At 39.7% G+C, this 24,716-nt stretch overlaps 1 protein-coding gene across 13 annotated transcripts in view; it reads left to right on the top strand.

Annotated features, from left to right (window-relative positions):
- CDKAL1 (CDKAL1 threonylcarbamoyladenosine tRNA methylthiotransferase) overlaps positions 1–24,716 on the top strand; it is a 424,762-nt gene that overhangs the window by 143,657 nt on the left and 256,389 nt on the right. For all 13 annotated transcript variants that reach the window (XM_074575804.1, XM_074575806.1, XM_074575810.1 and 10 more), the window contains 2 exons: positions 934–982; positions 16,232–16,352. In XM_074575804.1, coding sequence (XP_074431905.1) covers positions 934–982; positions 16,232–16,352 — 170 coding nt within the window. The remainder of the gene's footprint in view (positions 1–933; positions 983–16,231; positions 16,353–24,716) is intronic.

Here is a 24,716-nt window from a genome sequence, read left to right as displayed (position 1 = left end):
TGTAGGGCTTTTTGTATTTGGCTTTCTTGCAAATATGTAAGCATATATACACATATATAGTAGACATTATGTAGAATATGCAGTTTGGTTGAAAGTTGGAGGAAGAATCTCAAATGTAAAAATTTTTGAGTGTTTAATTTTTCAGCTGATTCCTTCTACTTAATATACCAAAATCAATAATATTGGCCATGAACTTTAAATAAAGAATAGTCTATCTAATAGGAAATAATTGAACTGTTTATCACATTACGGGTGAATTTTGGCAAGTGTAACCCTAAAACATAAATTTATTGTCTTCATTGGAGATGATATGTCGTGATCACTAAATATCATTCTGTCTTGTCAAAAGCATCGGGGCTTCTCCTTCCGTTTCCAAACACTGCCTGCAGTAAGTCCAGGACAACGTGTTGTTCCCTTAAACTTGACCACAGTATTTTTTAATTTATTCCCATGTTCCAGTGTCTTTCCTCCTTAATTTTCTCCCCTATAACCTGCCCTCCCGACGTCCTCAGTTTCTTGTTATGTTCTCTACCATCTACTATTTTGATGTTAGAGACAGGGGAGAGGGAGCACCCAGGGGCTGTTTGAGCCACCCGGGTGCTGACTGCTGGGGTGACCACTGCCTTTCACAAACCAAGAACAGCAGATAAGGCCTGGACTAGGGCCCCTCTTTTCTTGCCATTTGGTGATTTTTTGCCAAGCTTACAGAAACTTGCCATTTTTGAGGGCAAATTTTGGTTTAAGTTAGGTGGTGAGTTTTAAAGTTACTTTGGGGCAGATGAACAAAGATGCACACAAAAAGAACGTTTAAAAACATTGCCCCAAATTCTTTACTCCCCCTTAATCCAGAATAATACAGTTTTGAAAGAAGAGTTTATATAAACTATGTCCAGTTGTTGACTACTTAGATATTGACCTTGTGACTTTTTTTAGGTTCAGCAGATAGATCGTGTAGTAGAAGTTGTGGAGGAAACTATTAAAGGTAAGCATCACGCTTGAAATAATTGCAGCTAGTCTGACAGATGTAAGCATTAGCTAGCAGAAGTGCTGCTGTTATGTTTTTTATCAACCTAACGCTTGCTTTCTCCTCGGGCTAAACGTTTGGGCAGTGCAATGCTTTGCCCTGTACACTTTTTGTAAGTGGTAATTTCAGAGATCTCTTCCGGCAGGAACTCTGTGGCCTGTTGGATTCACAGGTAAATGTTCCTGGGGAGACTTCATTTTAGTGGCATCAACGTAGGCGGGTGTAAAGTAATGCTTAAGGTTTCTGTGCTGTCATTCAGCGCTATATCTCTGCTCTCTTATGCTTAGTCCTCGTGTGTTTTCTTCTTTTCAGATGCTTTGGCTCACTTCCTTGAGCTTTCCTGAGCAGGACAGATAAATTATCCAGTGGTTTAATGTTCTTTTGTAACTGTGTTCCCTGTTCTTCCTGGTTGTGTTCATGTGTGTGTACACACAGTACTTTGCAGTGAGGGGTGGAAAAGGCAGTATTGTTTCTGCAGCCTGACTAGTAAACATTTGCTATTAAATAAATATATTTGTCTGGGTCTTTCTGGGTTACCTAAGTTTGTCTCCATTACTTATCAGGCCATAAAAATTACTGTTCCATGAAGCTTTAAATTACAAGGTTTAGTTTAATTGGCTGTACTTTCAATATAAACAAGAGTCTGGTCCACAAGACATTGCCTGTAACTTTAATGCTGGGGTATGATGTTTTTGAAGCACAGCATGAAAGTGTAGAAACAGTGCAAAATTTTAAAAGAAAAAAAAACAACTATATTGCATAGTGTGGTGTAAGGCTTCTAAAGTTTGTGGTTTGAAGGCCTTAAGATTTCACATTGTTATGAGTGCTTTCAAAAACGAAATCTGTACTCCCAATGAAAACTTTTCCCAGTTTATCCGTACCTTATGGCATCTCTTTTTGGGGAGTACAACCTACTGTACTATACAAAGAAAGAAGGAATATATTCAACGTGTTCATACGTGTTATGAAATAAGGCAAACTGTTTTCCCAGAAACATCATGGTGTTTATGACAATGTGTTGGAGATAGGGATGCTGCATGATTTTTACAACAGCACAGCATTTCAGATCGCTGTCTGATTTTCCTGAATTTTGTTTATTCTTAAGGGAGTAAGATGATAACCTGGGTCAGCATGCCCTCCCTTTACAAAAATGGCCTTTTTAATATTTATACTGACTCTAGACATTACTGCTTTTTCAGTAACATAGTTACTCAGGTTATTGTGACTCAATATTATATGACTAGAAAGATCACAAACAAATCTAGTAGTGATTATTGCAGTCATGCTTTTCATTGAGTTGATTGCAAGATTGCATTTTATGTATTTATATAATTCTGGAAAATAACGTTAAGGAACATTTAAAATAAAAATTGTGAATTTTGGGAAAGATTTCGTTTCCTTTCTAGCTTACTATAAGTGATTTGAATAAAAAGGAGTAAGTGGGCTGCTGAATTCCATACATAGTGCCAGTTCCGTCAGGGATTTCTCATAAGGTACTGGAACGCAGGATTTCTGAAGTTTCATTGGGGAAAAAAATGAACAAAAGTGGCTCTGTAGTGTGAGAGAGACATGGACGTGCTGGAGACAGTCTGATGAAGTGCCACGAAGATGGTAAAGAGACTAAGGCTGGAGCATCTCTCCTGTGAGGAGAGGCTGAGAGAGTTGGGGCTGTTCAGCCTGCTGAAGAGAAGGCTCCAGGCCCTGCTTAAACATGGGGTTTGGGCAGGATGGCCTCCAGAGGTCCCTTCCAACTGTAACCTTTATGTGAAAAATAGAATTTCGATTGGAAAGAGAATCAACAAATTGACAGGGGTCATAGCATATGATAATGGCTGATTTTTGGAAAAGACAACCATAAAAATAGGGTTTACTTATATTTTTTCATTTAAATTTCTTTAAAGATAATGCATTAATTTTATGTATTTGGGAATCACCTTCCACTAATGGAGAAGAATGTGACGCTCTTCTTCACTGTGTTTTATGAAAGAGTCTGACCAGGAACTTCCATTATACAAGTGAAGCAAAATACTGTAGATAAGCAAGACTGTGGGTTAAGAATATTTTATACTGTAAAATAGATATATTGTAAAAGATTAAATTAATGTATGTAAAATCAAATGAAATATAACCCTCTGTCTTCATAAGTCTACATCATTTGTAACAACTTTTGAAGCTGGAAGTGGGTTCAGGAGGCAGAGGTGGTGTGGGGCGGGATTAAATACAAAATCTGAATTCAGAGCCAGCTGATATTAGTGAGTTTTAAACTGGATATCTGTCATATCTGTATGACAGAGTTTTCTTCACCTATTTTTTGAAAAGAAAATCAAAAGGTTGATTACCTTTGAGTATATCGAAAGGTGATATACTCTTGTAGTGTGGCTATGTATATAGATTGGAAGTTTAAAAAATGTTTCAACTGAATATTTAAATTGAGTAAGTTTAAATTGCATTGTGCCTGCACTCTGTAGGGCAGCTGCGTTGGTAGATTCATCGGCCTAACCAAAGTGTCCTAATTTTCTGTCCAGATTCCAAAGTGGTTATCCTAGTTGCCAGTTTTAAGTCTAAAAGTCTAGCTTTCCTTGGGTTCCCCTTTCTTAAGGCGTACCTTAGATTATTCTTGGATGCTTGAATTTTGTAGTGTGCAGTTTAAAAAAGGGAAAACTTTGTTAAAAGTATTTGCTGCCTCGCCCCTTTTTTTTTCCCCCTAATAGTCTTCTTTCTGGTTTTCCAATAAAATGGCTCCCTTTGGATTTGGTTGGATTTGGTTGAAAATTTACTATACTCCCAAAGAACATTACATTCTTGGAATTATTTAGAACTCTTTGTATGAAATATGAAGGGGTTTCTTCTAGCTTTATTTTTCATCCTTAAGGGCGTTGTCAGGAAACCCTGTTCAGAACAGTGTCATTCTGCTGGTTCTGCTGGTTCAAGAGATGGTTTCAATAGGTAGATCTTTATGGCGGTCTTTAACTCACCTCTCTGAAAACAGCATAATTTCCAGTTCCTGACTCTCCATTGAGATAATTCTCATAAACACTTTTTATGTGACTTTTTCATTTTCTGATGAAGAAGGATAAAAAGGTAAAGAAGGATGCTTGTGTTTATTATCACATTAGGAGCCAAAAGAGACAGAGAATTTTTAAGAGACCATGTGATGTTGCATTTTTCTATCACCCTGACTTTTATCACGAGCCTTATGGAACTTTGAAATTTCCTAATTATCCGGTAAATTATCAGGTAAACTGTTACTTCCAGAAGCTATATTTAATAACAGTGCAGTATTTGTATGCAGGTCATGTCTGATTAGTACTGTGTCCCAAGATGTATTTTAACTAGAGGCATATTCAGTACTTCTACTATGATATTGTAATTTATAATCTGAAACCTCTATACTGCCTACTAGGAGCTAGACAAATCACTTTGATCTCGTCCTCAGAATTAGGTTTCTCAAAGCGACAGCTACAACTGTGCCGCCAGAGTGTGTCAGTCTTCCTGATACACAGAACAGTTTCATCATGCAAAGCTCTTGTTTAATAGTTTAGTAAACCTTGCTTGATCTGCACATTACCCAGATTATAAAACTGGATTACAGCAATTTTTACATCATTGGGGCACCCATTTCCACTCATGTGCTTTGTTTCCTGGTAATATGTTATGATGACATAGTATGTTGGGAGAGTATTGCTAAGGAGTTGCGGTGCCTATGAGCTAGGATAAAACAGGGTCATAATTGATGTATGTTCCATCACTAAGTAAAATTTCTATATGTAATTTAAAAGCTGTTTTGTCTGATCACTCTCTATAGTATGTCACAATAAGATGACGATTTGTCTTTGATGGGAACCACAGAATGTCTTTACGGTGATTGCTCAAGTCAGTGTTTTATGAACCACTTTTAAAAGCTGTCTTAAAAAAAAAACATACTGTGTGTACAAGTTTGGATATAAACAGTTTACAGTAGGGAAGATAATACATTTATTCTGTAACTTAAAGGAGAAATTTTAACTGCTTAATGTAGAAATTCTTCTTTTCTTGCTTTTGAATTCAGGTCTTCAGAGATTTGGGTCTTTCCTCCCTTTCTAGACATGCTAGTTCTCAAATCCCATGTTATTAAAGCTTTCTGGGGGTGGGAGGCATGGAATGAGAGTATTTGTGTACAGTCTGCTTTTAGCTTAAGCCTTAGGGAGATGAGGGACACAGGTTGAATTGAGTTTAGTGCATATTGTGTCTGCCTAATGCTTTCACAAAACATAGTTTTACAATGGGTCATTAGACTTGATTGTAAAAAACAACCAAAGGAAATTACTTCAGGGTTGAGCCTTTTATACTTCACATAACCTTTCTTGATTTCAGTCACGTTGACCTGTCTGGTGAAGTTGCCCATCCATTCCCAGTTTAAACATTAACTGATATTTACTAACTGTTAAATTCTCCTCATGTGGTTAGTAATTATGGATTGTTGATAGTTGCAGTGTCAGTCTGTATGAAAATGACCAGATAAAGAGTACCTATATTATATATAGGCTAAAGTGCAGAATTTATACTGGATTGCCTACCTTAGGCTGAGTGTGTGGGTGTATATATGTATTGTATATGAATGCCAGTGTATTAAATGGTATTCGTGTGTGCTGTTTGATTTCATTATAATCTGATGATAACAGTAGATAAAACACTCTCTTTTCAATTTCTGTGATTGTGGGAAGAGTAGCCTTGACTTAAGAAGCTGATGACAAGCCAAATGAAGAATAAAAATTGGAGGAGTCAAGAGTTCCTTTTTGAGGAAAAGTATCATTTGGCTCCCAGTCAGGAAACTGACTGTTTGTGCCAAAGTGCTGCTTGAGGAGGGTCAGAGGGAGGGTAGTGGCCTCACCGAGTCCCTTTTTCTGTGTCCTTTCAAAGGACATAGAAAGGGGGGACAGTTTTGGATGGGTTATTTTATTTATTTCACGGTGTGGTGGATGGACCTTGGCTGACTGCCAGACCCCCACCCAGCTGCTCTCTTGCTCCCCCTCCTCAACAGGACAGGGGAGAAAATTAGATGGAAAAGCTTGTGGGTCACGATGAGGACAAGGGAGATCACTTACCAGTTACCGTCACGGGCTAAACAGACTCGACTTGGGGAAAATTAATTTAATTTATTGCCGATTAAAAATAGAGTGGGATGGTGAGAAACAAAGAGGAAACTAAAACTACCTTCCCCCCTTCTTCCCAGAGTCAGCTTCACTCCTTCACCCCTGACTCCTCCATCCCCGAGTGGCTCAGGAGAATGGGGAACGGGGGTTGTGGTCTGTCCATGACAGCTCCTCCCTGCCGCTCCTGCCTCCCCACGCTCTTCCTCTCCTCCAGCCTGGGGCCTTCCCACGGGTTGCAGTCCTCCAACAGCTGCTCCAGCGTGGGTCCTCTCCACGGGGCACCCTCCTTCTGCTCTAGCGTTGGTCCCCCACAGGCTATGTGCCGTTACTGCCAGAAATCCTCTTCCTGCGTGGGATCTCCGTGGGCTGCAGCTTCCTTGGGGCATATCCGCCTGCTCTGGTGTGCTCCTCCAAATGCCATCGGGGGACGGTGACCTGCTTCACCGTGGTCTTCTCCAGGGGCTGCGGGGGAATCTCTGCTGGGGTGCCTGCAGCGCCTCCTCCCCCTCCTCCTCCTCCTCTCACCTTGGTGCTGGCAGGGCTGTTTCTCACACTTTTTATCCTTGCTGCCAGGCAGGGTTTTGCCCTTTTGTGACACAGGCTTTCCCCGAGGCCCCGGCCGGCGTCTGAGGGGCTCAGACCTGCCCTGAGGTGGGTGGGTTGGAGCCGGCTGGAACCGGCTGTGTCCGGCTCGGGGCAGCCCCGGCCGCTCCTCACAGGGCCCGGCCCGCAGCCCCCTCGCCACAGACACCCGGTGAGCACTGCTGCGTCCACGACAGCGTTTCTAGGTAGTGGAATTGCCATTTCAGCTGAGACTATTGAAAAGTAAAGGTATTACTGGCAAAAATTATGCCAGGGGCTATCTGTATTTGACAGACTAAAGCAGGTGTGTGTGTGGGGGGGTTGAAATCGGGTTTTCGATAGGCAACGTACAGACCTGCAGCTTGTTGGTAACTTGGCGAAATGACCGTGGTTAAAAGATTCGGCATCACCCATTTGTTGTGGATTAATCGCTGAGATTAATAGCATGGTGTGGTAAATGTCACCCCCTGCCCCTTTGTGTCCCTGGATTGGAGATTTTGGAGCTATTCCTGTTTGAACAAAAATAATTGTAGTTTTTTGTTGTCATCTAAGGAAACAGCTTTATTTGTGGAGAGAGCGTCGTTACCGAAAGCAGTAGCGCTTTGGGTTTTTTTCACATTAATTTGAGGACTACTTTGACAGCAAGCATTGACTTAGGCAGGACCTGAGTTGAGGGTATCCCGCCTTACAGCCTGTAAGTGAGGCTTCAGCGAGGGCCCCAGGTTGCGTTTTGGTTGACGGTTACTGGCGGCTTGGGCAAAGTGCGACGGACTGAAGGAATGAATTCAAAATAGTAATACCATTGTCTGTGCCAGTGTCAGTTCTGGGAGTTTAGCTCTGTAGGCTGTAATTTAAAGAAAGCAGTAGAGGACAGTAAAGAGTATACAGTAATTGTGGAGAAACTACTTCTGCAAAGACAGATTTTAATTGCTTTTGTAAAACATCAGCAATCGTGCGGCTCAAGATAAAAATCGTATCTGCTGGGGCAAGAGATTGCCATTGCCGTAAGTTGATTTCTGTTCTTACACCAAAGTTTATTTTAGTTTTTGCTGTGCCTGTTCAAATGCTTTCGGGCATGCAGTGCCTATTAGGTGTGTGAGACAATCCAGGATTTTTAGGTTTTGTAATTATTTTTCTCAATGTAATTATTTCATTGATTTGCTTTAGGAAACTGTTAGGACTGACTATCCCTGTTATGATTATCATTGTTATGGCATTATTTTGTAAGTAGTTCACAGAAATGGAATGGGAGATAAATAGTGCTGCAGAAGAAGAAAACAAGCAACGGAGGGGAAACAAATCGAAAATTTTAGTAGCAAAATTGTGATTGCTCATTGTTAAATGAGCCAGTGATGTGCGTGGAAAAGATGACTTTTCTTCCAGACCTGTATGTGCTCTTTTCCACACCTGCAATGAATGATCATCTTACAGCATCCCTATTTTTCTGTCCGGTTCATATCGGTTAGATGCAGCTGTGTTTAGCTCTGTTAGAGAACCCTCATGGCCGGTAAATGCAAAGAGTACCCTGTTGAAACCAGCGCAATTTGGTTACCCATAGGAAGAGCATGAGTAGATGGCAAAGGAGTAAAGATGAAAGTAAAAGCTTGCTTTTGCATATAGTGATAGGTTCAGCTCAGCAGTTCACTCTAAGGCTAAATTTATTCTCCTCAACCTGCACACCCCAAAACATTAGGCAAGTTACTTGTACTGCTGTTCTGACTACCCACCCTTCAGCATTTCCTTTGCTCAGAACACAGCCTGTTTCATCCAATTCAAAACTTCTTTTCCTTGACATTTTCTATCCAAAATCTCCTGAGGTTTTGAGCAGCATCCTTGATCCTGATCAAATGCATTTCTTCACAGAGAGGTGAGGACAGAAGCTTAGGGGAACTCTCTCTGTAGTCGATTCTTAATGTTGTCCTTCTGAGCTGTCAAATTGTAGCCAGCATTTTGAGTTCACAGCAGATTTAACATTTAGTCGCTTTTTCAGAAAAGACAATAACATCACATGATCTCAAAATAAGTAGGGTGAAGCTATTGAATTCTGAAAAAAAAAATAGTGCCTTAATGTAGGGCATTTCAAGCGCTTTTGTTATGAGAGAGGAAAGTACTGTGAACATGTCAAAAATGTTCTTGAATACTTATACATACATTCTTAATTTAATTCTATGAAACTTTTATATGAACAGTAATGCCTTGTTAATAGTTATCTCCTTTTCTGTGTTACTTGTTGCGCTCTACTGTTTTAGTGCTTGTAGATACTGTTATGATTGAAGGATACATTGGAGAAATACCAAGAATAGAGAGGTATTGTATGTTTAATGGAAAGTGATGTATGAATTTTAGCAATCTGGGCCACCTGCAGAGCTTTTTTCTGAAGTTTGTGAACTTCCTCACTATATTTGATATCTTGGTTTTGAAACTAAATAAAATGAATTTTAAAAAGTCCCTGTCTTCACCCATGTGACACATTCTGGAGTCTTCAGAAACAGAATTGTTGGATGCTCATTCCAAGTGCAAGGCTTAGTAGATGTATATATTTCAAGCTAGTAACATATGTGCTGTATGCTTGGTAATACCTGCTCCTTTCTCTGAAGCTTTTTTTGAGTTGGTTATAGGGTGGAAGGCAATCTTCTTACGAAAGAAGAGACTAGGTCAAACATACCACCCACTGTCAGAAACCTGATGGGACTGGTTGGCTGGCCCAGGGCATCCTTTTTCCTGTGATGCTGTGACACACAGGGAAAGATCAGCAATTCTGACAGCATTAATCTGAATTCTTCCCTGTCTTGTAATGGATGCAGTACCTGCCTACACCAGTTGAAGAAGGAGTTTGACACAACATCCCCACCTTCATTGATCTGAGGAGAAATAATTGATATTAATTGATTGGCCAGGAGCAGGGCATGTATCTTCCAGTTAAGTTTGGTTTTTCTTTGCTCCCTGTATTTACTTGAGCCAGGAAATCCTGCTGATGACACTCAGGGATGCCTTCACTACGTAGTTAACATGCTGCTGGCCAGCTGGGGTTGGTTTGGGTGGGAGCACTCACGCAGCAAAGCCCGAAGCGGATTAGTGTCCTTGTTGTTTCTGCACTTGTGTGTGTCTGGCAGCATGTGATTGCTCTGAGGAGCTCGGGGATTCCTTTGCAATCAGTCATGTCTGCTGTGGGGACAGCTTGTTTGTGCTGCAGGGCAGGGAGAAAAGATGGGAGAGGAGCTTGGGGTCTGCCCTTGCTACATGTGGCCTGCTCCATCAGAGGTGGACCTCAAAGCCTGCCTGTCCACTGCGACCTCACCAAGGCTGCATTTAAAGCACCTGCAAATTGAAGAGGTTTGGGCCTAAATATGAGTAACAGCCCAGGTTAGCTGTACAGTGTGTTAGGCAATTTGTGTTGCATCCTTATATTTCAGATGCTATTTTTTCCTGTTAGTCCTGTCAGAAGATCCAAAATAACTTTAGAAGGTTTTTTATACCCAGTAGTTACAGAGTTGGAAGAACATAACTCTGGAAATAAATCCAGTATTAAAGTTTTGTAATAACTCCTGATTTGCCTCTTCTGCCTTTACACATATTTTTTTATTTGATCTTCTCAGGCCCTCTTTTGTCCTCATTATGTTCTTGACTGTTTTTGTTACTTTAAGTTTTCTAATTCTTTTCACCTTTTATATTTACCTGATGCTCCTTTCAGTCTTTGTCACTGCTTTTGCTGCTTCTTTACATTTCTTCCTTTTTTTCTTCCTTCTGTTTTTCTTTGGATAAATTAATTATTTTGTTTTCCCTTCATATGGCTTTGCCTTCCTTAGCTATGCTGCTCCTGTGTGCCATTTTTTCCAGTGGTAGCCTTAAGGAAACGAAGCTCTGTATTCATTAAGAAGTGAATAATGGTGGACGGAAATGTGTGCAAGCCTACATGAAATAGTGCTTAGTTCTTTTCCCTGAAGATGCTGGGGAAGATCAGACAGCTTGGTGAGTGACAGCTAGGAAGTATAGAATGGTACATTGGCAGCCTTGTTGTGAGGAAAAAAGTCTTTCAGGAAATGGTGAACAACCTCTAAGTATAATGATGTAACTTGGAAACGGAAAGAATGGGTAACAGAACAAGCTGAAAACAATAGAAATTGTCGCTGCCAAGGCTGGGGTTTCCTGCATCTTTGAGGATTTTCTTTAAACTCATGTTTTTGAGCTGCTTGAGGTATCTGCACTGAACTTTGAAGCTAACAGCTAAGAAATACTACTCTGTGTCTGTCTGGGAGTTGTGTTTCAGTGGCACGCTGTGTAGCTCCATTGGGGTGTGCAGGGATGGGGAGGAACCCTCAATGGACTCCCTCTTCCATCTTTCAAGCAGGTATTATTTCCCCGCAGCTACTGAGGGGTGCCAGCCCATGGACTGAGTGAAGCTGACTATTTTTTGAAATACAGTAGGTCTATTAATAATACCTGATAGATATTTGCAACACCGATAGGCAGTTGTTAACGTTAACTAAAGATTACTTAAGCCAGGCCACTTCCCCCTCACTTATCCGTGTATCACACTAGTAAAATACCAGTTCAATTTGAATCTGTTTGCTCTGATATCATTAACGTGCTTCTCTGGGTCGAGGTCACAGGGGTCTGACAATAACCTGAGGTTCACAGGACATTTAATGTTGTTACAAACTTATGGCAAAGAATTTGTATTACCTATCCTTTTCATATATTTGTATTTCAAGATAAGGCATTCCCTGTCACGGTCCTGAAGCACATACATCTACAATTAAAGGTATACATACATGCCATTAATATTATGTTACTTTTTGGTATCCTTTTTGACCAGTGGAAATAAACGCCTTGAAAATACTTTCATTCTGCACACTGGTTTATCAAACAGACATGCTTAAAAGACCTTTTTTAGACTAACATTAGGATTTAATATCCTGATTAATTCATTTCAACCTAATCCTCTCTGCAAACAATGCCAATTAATGTGAATTGTGCCTATTGACTTGTACGTAAAGATGAGTTTAATTTTAAACAGTTACAAAAAATAGAGAGCTCTGATTCATTTCAAATTGTTTCTAGCTTGATTTTATTTACACTTGCTGTGAGCGATTCTGCTGTATAAGCTTGCACGCTGGACTTGGTTAGTACTACTGTTGTGCTGTAATCTGCATTAATTATCTATTAATTAGCGAAAAACTGCTCTGAAGCATGACCTAAACCTCTAATTAACCTTTTCATTTTTTTTTTAATAGAATTTTATCTGCTGGTAGACTCCGTGGAAGTAGAAAAGTTATTTTTATTGCAGAAGAGGTTTCTAAGACTAGAATGTTTAGGTTATCTGTTTGTCATTAAGCTGTGCTTCAAAGCTTCCATCTTCCAGTGAGCCATCAAAAAAGGAGTGGGTTTTGTTTGATATCTGAGATGGAGCACTCATTGTTATGGAAGTAGAAGTGATTACCTTGGCCTTCAAAAATGTTGTACCGAATTTAAAAAAAGAAAAGGAAAAAAAAAAGGCAAACAAACAAAAAAGACTTCTTTTAAGTGTGGAACACCTGCTTATTTTGCTTAGGTAAGTTGTTATCCAACCTATAAAGTCAGAGGAAAGGTAACTTAATCAGATAAAATACTTTAGAAGTAAAACTTCTATGTTTTGCCCCGTTCTAAGCTTTGTAAGGTGGTCATAAATATAATTTAAAATTTACTGCTTTTTCTGTTATGCTTGTTGTTGGTGTGGGCTTGATAATACTGGTTAGACAGTTTAAAAAAAAAAGTTTCCTAGCCTTTTCCCTATTGAAGATGACAAAATATTTATTAAGTTTTCTTGAAATAAGTACAGGGAAAAAAAGATCTACAGCAAGTGAAAAAGTATGATTCAGTGTTTATCAAGTTATGTTTTATTAATAGCAACAATGCTGTAAACAGATGCTTTAGTGATTACTTAAAATGAAACAAAATAGTCCTTGTATGGAGTAGGGGAAAAAGGATTTAAGGTCACGAGTACTGTAACTGAGTGTTTGTGTGCCTGCAGCACAAATTGTTGCAGGGGGATAAGCATGTGCTGCTTGCTTTCTGGAAGCATTAAACTCCCTGCTACAACTCATCTCCCTGTACTGCTTTTTTTTAATCCTCTGGTGTCTGGAGTGAAAAGTACAGGGATGTTATCAATCTTGAGTACCATACAGGTTTTGCAAGCCTCGCATTAACTTGAACTTTAGTGTCATTCAGTAGGAATATGGGAAAAACTGTGGCCGTACTTCATGTGAAAATAAGCTGCCATATTTGATTGCCAGGACATAGATTTCCTGAGCTTGGGTGCGGAGTTGGGGTGGGTGTTAACATTCAGTGGATCATGTGGGAGGTGGTCACAGAGCTGGGGTTTCTTGCCTGAATTGAGAAGGTCTCTGAAGGTAAGAGAGACCAGGTCTTATGCACCCTATGAGTTATATTCTGTGTACAAGTGTCCCAAGTTGTTGGGTTTTTTTCTAATGTATATGGTAACCTGTCTAGCACCCGAAAGACAAAGATCTGCAAGAAGGTAGAAGTGGTACTTTTGGTTAACAAGATTTTCTAGACTACCATAGTGTTCATTGTTTTTCCTGTTTTCCTAAGAAAACATGTATTATAAGGTTTTGCCTCCTGTACAGGTCTGTCATTATCTCCATTTCATTCCCTCCTTACTAGCTTTTACTTCTCTGACACATTTCAAAAAGATTTGTGACAAGTTTCGTAGTCTAAAGGATACTCTTTTTTTCCACGAGTGCCATGAAAAAGTTTGCCTCTTTGATTAATGTTCCCAGCATGAGAAAGAGAGGGCATGAGCTAAATTCTTATTATCTAATAATTCTTATTAGGGAGCGGTAATTCACATGGCTGTTTGTTGTGAGGGTATGCATTCAGAGGGAATCAAGCTTTGCTGATTCTACATTCTGAGATAATACTTGTTGGGGAGCAGGGGTTTTTTTGTGGTTCATTGGTTTGGTTTTGTTTTTTAAACTTCAGAATGGTGGTTTAGACCCCAGTTCCAAATGTATGAATTTCAGATTTTGGGTGGCTTGTTGTTAATCCTGATTGTTTTAAGAATACTGTGAATTGTTCCACTACATTTTCAGCCATAAAACCAAATACAGTTTTAATATGGTAATGCAACTCAATATTTTAAAAATGGATAAACTGGTTTATTCCAAATAAACCACAGTATTAGGAAATACAAAAAGGAATGTTCTCTGCTTCTAGTTTATTTTTTATGCCTACCATAATGCAATCACTTTTGTTATACAAGTAAATAAAATGGTGCTTGCAACTCCTTAATGAAGCATTAGATTGGAAAATAGCTGATTGTATTGTGAGACAAAGATATTGCTGTTGCTGTCAGGAAAAGGTAGAAGTGAATAATTTAGCAAATTGTTAATAGCACATTTACCATATTACTAAATTCACAGCAGGAAGTAATGAAATTTTTGTCAAATGCAACTGCAAAAATGTCGTCTTTTAATTCCTGTTGGTGTCATGATGTCTGCTTTTAGTATGAACCATTATAATATCAGGCCAGTCCTGCTCATTAGATCACATTTTTATTTGAGAATTTTTGTGAATCTTGTAAAACCTGAGAAAGGTGGTATGCCAGAAGTAGTTGTTTATTTCTGGGCTGTTGCTGAATCACAGAAATAAATTCAGAGTATGAATGTGTCCTGGTTCCGGTGGGGATAGGGTTAATTTTCCCAAGCCCACATGGTTCTTTGTTCCAGCTGAGACTAAACCGGGACAGAATGCCACATGCACTGGTGAGGCTGCACCTCCAGTACGGTGTCCAGTTTTGGGCCTCTCACTAGAAGAAAGACATTGAGGTGCTGGAACAGGTCCAGAGAAGGGCAATGATGCTGGTGAAGGGTCTGGAGAAGAAAGTCTTATGAGGAGCGGCTGAGGGAGCTGGGATTGTTTAGCCTGGAGAAAAGGAGGCTGAGGGGAGACCTTATCGCTCTCTACAACTACCCGAAAGGAGGCTGTAGCCCGGTGAGGGTCCGTCTCTTCTCCCGAGTAACAGGCAATAGGACAAGAGGAAATGGCCTCCAGTTGCGCCAGGGGAGGTTTAGATTAGATATTAGGAAAAATTTTTACACTGAAATGGTTAATCAAGCATTGGAACAGGCTGCCCAGGAAGGTGGCGGTATTGTCACGCCTGGAGACATGTAGACATAGTGCTTAGAGATATGGTTTAGTGATGGTTTTTGTCAGAGTTAGCTTGATGGTTGGACTATGATAATCTGAAAAGGTCCTTTCCAACCTAGACAATTCTATGATTCTATGATTATTAAAAGATTAATTATTGACACCTCAAAACAGGTAGTGGAGAAGGACTTCGATGGATGACTTAGTTTTGTAAATAGCTGTTGGTAGTGTAAGTTAGAAGATTTGGTTGGACATGGTTTTTAATTGATCTGAATTGGTTATCTACTTTGCTGTGCTGGGTGTAGCTCAGCTAGTACTTCATAGTTTCATGCTTTTCTTTCACCCCCCTCCCCTTTTAGGGTAAATTTTTTGTTTTCTGAAATATTTGACACATTGTAGCTGTAGTTTAATGTACTATCAAAGAGTTTTCCAGCTTCAATGGATACGTGATTTCTCTTTCCTCTACTCCAAGTAGTGGTTACTTTCCACCTCTTTTCAGTTATCTAGCATTAGCTTTCCCTTGCTGTCTCTTATCTGCCTATTCTAGGCTTTGTGGAATAAATGATACAAGGCTTAAGTTTATAACTTGGGCACATTTTACACTACCTGTTGCAATAATATGCACTTAATTGTTTTTATTCTTCATTGTTAGATGTTAGCGAACCCTGTCATTTGTGCTTTTTAAATACAGGACTTAATGTGGTATGACTGATGTACCGTTGTAGGCAGTTGGTGATAGTATTTGTGTTTTACTCTCTGAAAATTACTGGCTTCAGTAAAGGAGTTGTGAGGCAGCTTTCTGACCTGCAGTCTCCTTGGTGTGAGAATATGCATAAATCTTGATAGTCAGCTTAGCCATGAACATGCTATTAGGATATGCTTCACAATGCTTTCCCTCAGACTCACACAGTCAGGTAACTGAAATGTGTTGGTTCTCCATATAATAAGCTAAATATTTGTTTGTTTATTACCTACTAATTTAGGTTTGAACGAAATTTTGAGGAAAAATATTTTAATCCTGCAATACAACTTGTTTAAATATTCCTATGTTGTTGTTTGCTTGAGAATCTGAAAATGAAACTGCTTAGATCATTTTAATTGAATAAAACAGAAAATGCAAGTGTGAAAAGATAATTGGATGAAATAATTTGTTCGTTTTAACATGATTTATTTTACCTGTCAGTGTCTCTTTTGAAATGCTCCAGCTGGTGGAAGTACATTGTTACATCTCATTCTCATTTTCATTCTTTGAAGTATAAACACTACTTCTGAAGAAGAGCAAATCAGAACAAATATGATGGGACTTGTGCTTTGTATTGACTGCATTTTTGTGCTTTGTTTGGAGGTCATTCTGTGAGACTGCTGGGTCAGAAAAAGGATAATGGAAAACGTCTGGGAGGAGCACGACTGGATTTGCCAAAGATTAGGAAGAATCCACTGATAGAAATCATTTCCATCAATACAGGGTAAGAATCTTCCAAACGTATAAAACATTCAGTACTGCTGAGGAATTCAGTTTATCCCGTTCTGCAGGCCTGGTGTGTTACTCATAAGTTACATAGAAGGAGGCAGGATGACCACTTTTAAATAGTAAAAGATTTTAAATGGCATTTTTCTGGAAAATAAATCCCTGCTTATTTGGGTACAAGACTTTTGCTGCTCCAGGGCTGCATGCAATCATGCAGTCCTCATTGTAAGTTCATTTAACTCTTTCACAAAAGAAGAAGCCATAAGAAAATTGGAGGAGAAAAAAAAGCATTTAGAGGTTTTTTTTGTTTGTTTGGTTTTTTCCTGTGCTCTTTTAATTCCTAAGAAGGCTGTTCCGCAATATCGTTGGTAACTCATTAAGATCTGTAAACTCCTGATTTTTAGCTCAGGTGTATCATTGGCTAAATTAGATGTAGTTATTTTGCTTCTTGCCCCTTTAATATGCTTGTAAAGAGTTATCATGCTTATATTTCAGCCTTTTCTTTATTTGAATAAGCTACCCTCTGGCTGTCAAGCAACTCTGGATGCCCATTTCTCCATAAGACTACAGGCATTTTTCTGTTCTGTGTTTTTACTTTGAGGAATTCTATTTTAATCTTCCTTTCCTTGATGCTTTCCTTTTCTCAACTCCACTTGGTTGTCTCCCATTTGGTCAGTTTCCTAAAAAAATTGAAACAAAACAAACCCACACAAGTCCTCTTCTGATTTTCCCATCTTCTACAACTTATGTAGTGATTTCCCAGGTGGTAAAATATAAAATGCATTGCTCTGGGCATCCCAGATAGGTGTGAACTTACTGCCTAGAGAAAAAAAATGTGGTAGATCTTAGCGCTCTCTGTTTTGAGTTTAGTCTAGCACTTTCATAAACATTTCATAAAAGAGTTTTGTGACTACCCTCTTTCTCTTGTCTTTAAGTAATCTTGCCTTCATAATTTGCTGTAAAAGGTAGTGTGCTATTTAGGTCAGAATACCATTTCAAGGCTTAGTGTGGTTACTTTTTCTTTCTCTGACTTATGGTAAACATATGGGGTGACATTTTGTCATATTTCTGAAATATAATACCTTTTTAAATGGCAGTTTCATGCATTGATTGTTTTTGAAGTCTGAATATGATCTCTTCTGGTGCAGTTACTTCGAGTGATCTAAATTTTTTCCCTCATTGTTTTTCCTGTCAACATCTTGTTTGTGCCCATGTCATCAAAATCCTTCCCATGCTTAAATGTAAGCAAAGCATTCTTTTACGTTTGGTTGTGTCTGAGTTTCAGTTGGTATAAATTTTTCTTTTCCATTAATATTTATCACAATCTAATGTTGTGTAATACCTTTCTAGTTGTAAATGTTGTCAAGGATGTAAACAGATTGAGCCATGGCCTTGTTTCCATGTCTTTTGATTAGTAGTAGTGCATTTAAGATGTTAAAGTGTATTGCTCTTTCTAATACCAGGCTATTGCTAGCCTAATTACAGAGGTTATTACAATAAGGGAACTGCAGGGTACATACACTTCGCATTAGGTGGCTGGTGAGAGTAACAACCCTTAAAAAAATATTAATATATTTTGAACATATGTGTTTTCATGGAATCACAACATTTTTCTGAGTTGGAAGGGACCTCTAGAGATCATCTAGTCCAACTCCCCTGCTAAAGCAGGATTGCCTAGAGCACATCACTCAGGACTGCATCCAGGCGGGTCTTGAAAGTCTCCAGAGAAGGGGACTCCACAACCTCCCTGGGCAGCCTGTTCCAGTGCTCTGTCACCCTCACTGTAAAGAAATTTTTTCTCTTATTTGATCGGAACTTCCTATGTTCCAGCTTGTGCCTGTTACGCCTTGTCCTGTTACTGGGAGCCACTGAAAAGAGTCTGGCTCCATTCTCCTTAAACCCACCCTTTAGACACTTGTAAACGTTAATAAGGTCTCCCCTCAGCCTTCTCTTCTCCAGGCTAAAGAGTCCCAGCTCTCTCAGCCTTTCCTCATAAGGGAGACGCTCCAATTCCTCAGTCATGTTTGTTGCCCTATGCTGGACTCTCTCCAGTAGTTCCCTGTCTCTCATGAACTGGGGAGCTCAGAACTGGACACAGTGTTCCAGTTGTGGCCTCACCAGTGCAGAGTAGAGGGGGAGAATGACCTCCCTTGAGCTGCTGGCCACACTCTTCCCTCTGCAGCCCAGAATTTCGTTGGCCTTCTTGGCAACAAGGGCACATTGTTGGCTCATGGATGATTTACTGTCTACCAAGACCCCCACACCATTTTCTTCAGGACTGCTTTCCAGCAGGTCCACCCCTAACCTATACTGGTATCTGACATTCTTCCTCCCCAGGTGCAGGACCCTACACTTGTCCTTGTTGAATCTCATTAGGTTCTTCTCTGCCCAGCTCTCCAGCCTGTCTAGGTCACGCTGGATGGCAGCACGGCCCTCCGGAGTGTCAGCCACCCCTCCCAGTTTGGTATCATCAGCGAACTTGCTGAGCATACACTCTGTCCCCTCGTCCAAGTCATACTGTGTTTTTAAAAAATGTATTTCCCAAGTTGATACACCCGCAGACAATTAACATCTCCTGAAGATGTCACCTTTGGAAAACCTTTTATTAGAACCTGATAGTTTACAAACACTAAGTACTTTGCTTAGTAGTTATTGCTGTTCTCAGGTCAATGGAATATGTATTTTATACCATAGGTTAATGTAAAAATAGTAGAAACCACAGAAATATATTTATTTCATGGAGAATAAAATCAAATAAGACCTGATAAGACCAGAGTGTTCAGAAAACCTCAAACAAACAAGTCAGTTGTATATGACATTTAAATTAATTTATGTCCCATTCTGTGTTATATTGCATACTCAAGGAATCCCGTATCTCTTGAAATACAGTTTATTGGTTTTTCCTGTCCTTCTCTTCCCCTTCCCCCTCCCCAACCTCTCCACCTGTGTATTGTAGGTGACTTTTTTGTTTACTACTCTGGGTTTGAAAATTAAAGCATAGCTTTAGAAAGGCAACAGTGCTCAGCACTTTCTGAAAATATAAAAATATAATCAGTAAAAAACAAGACATGGTACATGTTACTCACTGTGAATTGACTGCTCATTTTATCAGCTTTGCCTTAGTAGTCTGGCTATGGCGATTTTTAGTACCAACACCACATTTGATCTGAGTTGTTTTCTCTGCGTAAAGACTGGAGAAAACTTTGAAGGTTAGGTTTTGGTACAGTGCTCTTTATTGAGAGGTGAATTTGGGTCATACTAGAAGGTCTTAAAATGGTAAGAAATACTTCATTAAAAATAGTGATTTCCTCTTTGGAAATACATTTGTCTGACGCTGTTGAGCAATAGTGTCCGGGAGCAGCACAAGCAAGGCTGCTCCACGAGGGAGGACAAGAAGGGACTAGAGGGTGCCACTAGCACAGGCAGTGCTTGCACCGACGGGACACCCTGTACCACGGGGCCTAAGCACTGTGGGCAAAGCTGGGGGCTGGCAGTAGGACCCATCAGCAGTCCCAGACATGGCAAATGACCAGCCAGGGCCTGGTTCTATTTAGGGGCTCGGGTCAGGATTAAAAGGAAATGAGCTGGAGACAGGACTGGGGAGAAGGCTACGTATAACAAAGGTCTGAGGTCATCCTGGAGATGAGCACAGGGCTGGAGACAAGCATGGTATTTAAGCTCAAGCCAGCACTGGGGCACAAGCCTGAGCATAACTGGGGCTCCTGGCCCAAGAAGGTGCTGGTGGAGACAGCACCTGAAGCTGGTCAGGTCAATTAGGGCCTGATGGTGCCCATGGGGGTGCGGTATATTACCGTTTAACTGTGGGGCTTAATGGACTCTCGGCCTCTTCTGTAATTTCGGGGATGAAGAACAGGCTTGTTGGAGCATGTGTACCCTCAGCCCCAAGCAGTGGAGTCTGATGGTTCACGCTATCCAGTAGTATGAATACCTTTATGTACATGGACACTTGCCAGCTGCAGCTATTCTGAGAATTCAGTAGGACCTGTTTATCTTTCGCAGTCTTCAATCATGCTGGTTATTAAGATATCTCTCATTCTAATAGAACTGTGTCTGAGAATGTGGGTGTGATTGAAATGAAACACTGTAGAATAAGATTTGTTTCTTAATGCAAGATGGTGTCAAATTCTCTTCAGTAATTTTGACATGAGGCTTCTTGTTATTGATTCCTTCTTTTCTCAAACATGGAGGAGAAAATATTTCCTGTCCTGAAGGGTTCTGTCCTTGTATAACTTGTGAACTTTTTCCTCACTTGCCCGTGCACAATGCATGCCTACATATGCACGCATCACACTGTGTGTGTATTCCCCAGACAGCTACTGTATATGACCCTCCTCAGCTGTTCCTTTGCATGAATCAAGTCCGTCCTATCAAAGGACAAACGTTATCTCCACTATAGTTTTCACACAGTGGCACATTTGTCCCTAAAAAGGTGTTGCTGTGTGCTTAGCGGGACCTGGATCTTATTCAATGTTTGGTTTTTTTTCAGAAGTAATGGACAGTTTTTTCTGCTGTTAATTTTGGTTGCTGAGATTTGCTCTTTTCTCATTTAGAAATCCAAGCTATCTTGATCTGCTTAATTTACCATGGCAGTTAGCGGTTTCTGTCAACACACTGTGACTCTAGAGAAAACCTTCCATCCCAGAAGCAACATGTTTCAGAGTTTCCAAGTATGTTTGCAGAGACGATGGCGAGTACCAGAAAGGGGACACAAGAGACTTGTAAGACTTCTCTGCTATACGAAGATACATCAGTGAATCTTAATTTTTCCATGTGCCAAATAAATAAGGAATCCTTCCCATCCCGGTATCCCATGCGAGCTGTTGATTGACATCTGTATTTTCCCCTAAGGAATATGTGACCCTTTCTTCCTGTATTGTTTGCTTTCTCTGTTACCACTTAGAAAACATTTTTCCAGTATTTTTCAAATCAATTATTCAATTTTTTTTCTCTAGAATAGGCAGTTAATAAAAATTAGCGATTCCAGCAGAGCTTGGATAGTTGTTTTAGCTTTGAGTAAATTCTGCAGTTATATTAGTGGATCTAAACCTAGAAACAGGGCTTTGTTCCTGTCCTCCAAGATAATTTTCAGCTTTGAATTAGGGGCATTTGGTTTAATCTCTTTCACTTTTATTTCTGTCCTAAGCATGTATTTTACAGGTCATCTTACTGGAACAAGCGAGGTAATAGTAGCAGAATAACATGTTAAATGATGTTTGGAGAAGAGTTGTTCGCTAATCTCCTAATGTAATTACTCCATCTGTTAGTTTGAAGTAAGAAAGAGCAATGTTCTCAAATCCATTTTGCATTACAGCTTCCTTTTGGTCTAGGGAAAAATCTTTTCTCCTCGTGATCTAATCTTAATTACTGCCGGTTTCATAACCTATGTAGCCACTTAGACAGCTCTCTTTAATGGGATCAAGACTCAGTCTTCCACCTTTTAATTAATTCTGTATCCTGAACTCTCTACTTTGTAGCTTGGACTATTACTTACTGACATATCTGTGGTGTTGGCATGACCTGAGCTACCACTCACATACATTTCAAATAAGATTTTATTTGCGCTTTGCCTGGATGCATTGTGAAGCCTGAGAGGAGAGTAGTATGAGCTGAATATGAACCCACATTAGAACTTACTGTTGGGTGGGTTTGCACATAGGTTCATTAAAGTGCTTTCTGTACTTTCTGAAGTTTCTGCCTCTCATTCCTTCTGGAGCAGGCAATTTATTGTACTGCTGGCGTGGCTGGCTAGAGAAAAATAAACAGACATTATACAGGGGATTCAAAACCAAAAGGAACGTAGCAGTGTCCGTGAATGCATCAGCCTGTCTTGAGAGCTGAGATCTGGTGCAACTCATGTTAAATTTGCAGTATGAACATACCCAAAGGGACAAGTCTCTGTCCAAGTTTTCCTGTTGTTCTCCCTCATCTGAAGACACTGCATGAATCCCATATAGTTTCATTCTTTTGTTACTTTTATAGATTCCCCTATTAAGCTACTCAGAGGGGCAGGGAGATGTTTCAGATTCAGCCCAGGAAACTGAGCATCTGGGTTTGAGTGTAGTTCTGAGGGAGTATAGAATCATAGTCGTAACCAGAGGACTTGTAACGCAGTGGATACACTGTCTACTTCTCAATCTGCATATCTGTGTATGTTATCTTTTGGGAGAAGGGCTTTTAAAACCATTATTAAAATTAAAAGAAAATTACCCGTCCAGCCAAGCCCGATAGATTGTTCCTGTATTGCTAGAGCATCTTACAGGAGATTAGCATGTTGCTTTATCTCAGAAAGATTTTCAGATCTACTTTTGAGTCTTAAATACTAATTAAGGCGTAACACTTCAAACTTAGTACTCTCAATGTTGAAGAAATGCAAACTTTCTTCTTATGGGACAGTCCTTGCTAGTGAACTTTATGTTGAGAATGAACATATGTAGTAGTGCTTAGGACTTTCTTTAGAAGTCCTTGATGCTTCTTGCTAATTTTGTAGGGTTTTTTTAGGCAATGCTTTGAACTTATGTAGTGGTGGTCAGTCAGAATGTTTCTAAGCTGCTGATGGATCTGAATCTAGCAGAAGAATTCAAAATAAAATGTTATTCTATGTACAGTACTTAATTTGTTTTGCGAATCAACCAAAAATTAATCATTAAAAAATAAGTTATAGATTTACTATTGTCAATCCTGATGTTCCCAGGCAGGAATATTTCCCTGGTTATGAATTGTGAAAGGTTGAAATTCTGTTCTTTCATCATTTTCTGTTGTAAGCAGCATTTTCAGTTTTATGATTAACTGGGGAGTATGAGGATTGAATTTTCTCCAAGAGTTGCATTTTAATTTTATATGAGGACACGTAATAGTCTTTCTATATATTGCATTTCAGCATTTATTTAGGATTGAATGTATAAAATACTCTGGAGTTGTATGTCCATGAAAGTGTAGGTAATTCTGGTTTTGGTTTTGATTATTTTTTTTTTTAATTTGTACAAAAAAAAAAAAGAGGACATAAATGAAATGCTTTGAACTCTATAATTTTTTTTAATGTGTATATCTGAAATATTTGATTTAATTAACTTTTGCTTGTAGTCTAAAACTTCACAGTACTAGAAGGTTTTCTCCTTGCTTTTGGTTGTTAATAACCAGGTACCTGTGAGGTGTTAAGTTACAAAAAAATGTAAAATAATGCTGGTAAGAGGTCTGGAAAGCCTTTGGTGGTATGCATCGATTCATTTTGCTATAGGTAGTCTTCACTGAATCGGCACATATTTCAGGCTGCTTTCAGTATTAAAAGCAGATCATATTCTGCCTCTCTGGTTGCTGCAGTTGGTTGAGATGTCTCGTGAACAAGAAATATCAGTGGCTTCCCCCATATGGCAGTACGTAAGGAGGCAGTGACATCCCCTTGGAAGCGAGGGGTTTAGAAACAGATAGTTCAGGAAGAGAAGCATGTGGCTCTATTTGCTTCCTCTGATGCAGGGATAATTATTGTTTCAGAATCATTTGATGTCCGTATGTTCTCAGATGTGTAGAGTCCAGTTGAAACAGTATTTATTCTTTTGCCAGTGTCAGTTACTCCAGTGAGAGATATTGAGGTCCTTGGGACCATTTGAGGGTGCTACTACAGCTTTTATCAGTGAAATATGCGTCTAATTATTAATCTGACAGTACTGCAGTGAGTCAAGTCTTAACTGGGCTCAGGTGCAGAAGCAGAGGCCCAGTGGTACATGACACAGGACTGAACCGTGTTGAATACAGAGTTGGGAGACTGGTCTGGTGAAGTTTAGGTTCTGTTTGTCTTTGGTTTTGTTACCTGGTTGGCTCTTATCCAGCTATATCACCGAGATGCTGAATGGCTACAGTGGCTTGGGCTTGTAGTGCTGATCCTGCAATATACTTCTCCTGCTGTACCATTTCAGAGTGTCTCTTCTCCAGAAGTCAGGTCTTCTCTTCCCTCGTGTTGCGATACTGCTTTCTACTCATATGAGACCTGTGTACCACAGAGTTACTGCAGATCCGCACTGTTATTTGGCACTGTGGAGCTCCCTGTAAGAACAGGAAATGTGATCATAGACAGAGTGGATGTGGGTTATAAAGTAGCACTCTGTGCTGGTTAACTGCATATTTACTATAGTCTAGCCTGTCTGAAGAGTGACTTAAAATGGATATTTAGCAAGGTAAGATAGAGGTCAACTAGGATGCACTAGGATTTTTCTAATTATGGTAGCAAATTACTATTTTGCTATTATTTGGTACAGCCTTAAAAAGAGGCCCTAATGGTGACTGTTAAATCCCTGAACTCTTGCAGTGGCCTATGTTGCTTGTCCAGATTTTTGGCTAATTGAACTAG

Source organism: Larus michahellis, chromosome 2 (genome assembly GCF_964199755.1).
Source record: "Larus michahellis chromosome 2, bLarMic1.1, whole genome shotgun sequence".
Taxonomy (NCBI): domain Eukaryota; kingdom Metazoa; phylum Chordata; class Aves; order Charadriiformes; family Laridae; genus Larus; species Larus michahellis.
This window is presented reverse-complemented; position numbering and strand designations above follow the sequence as displayed.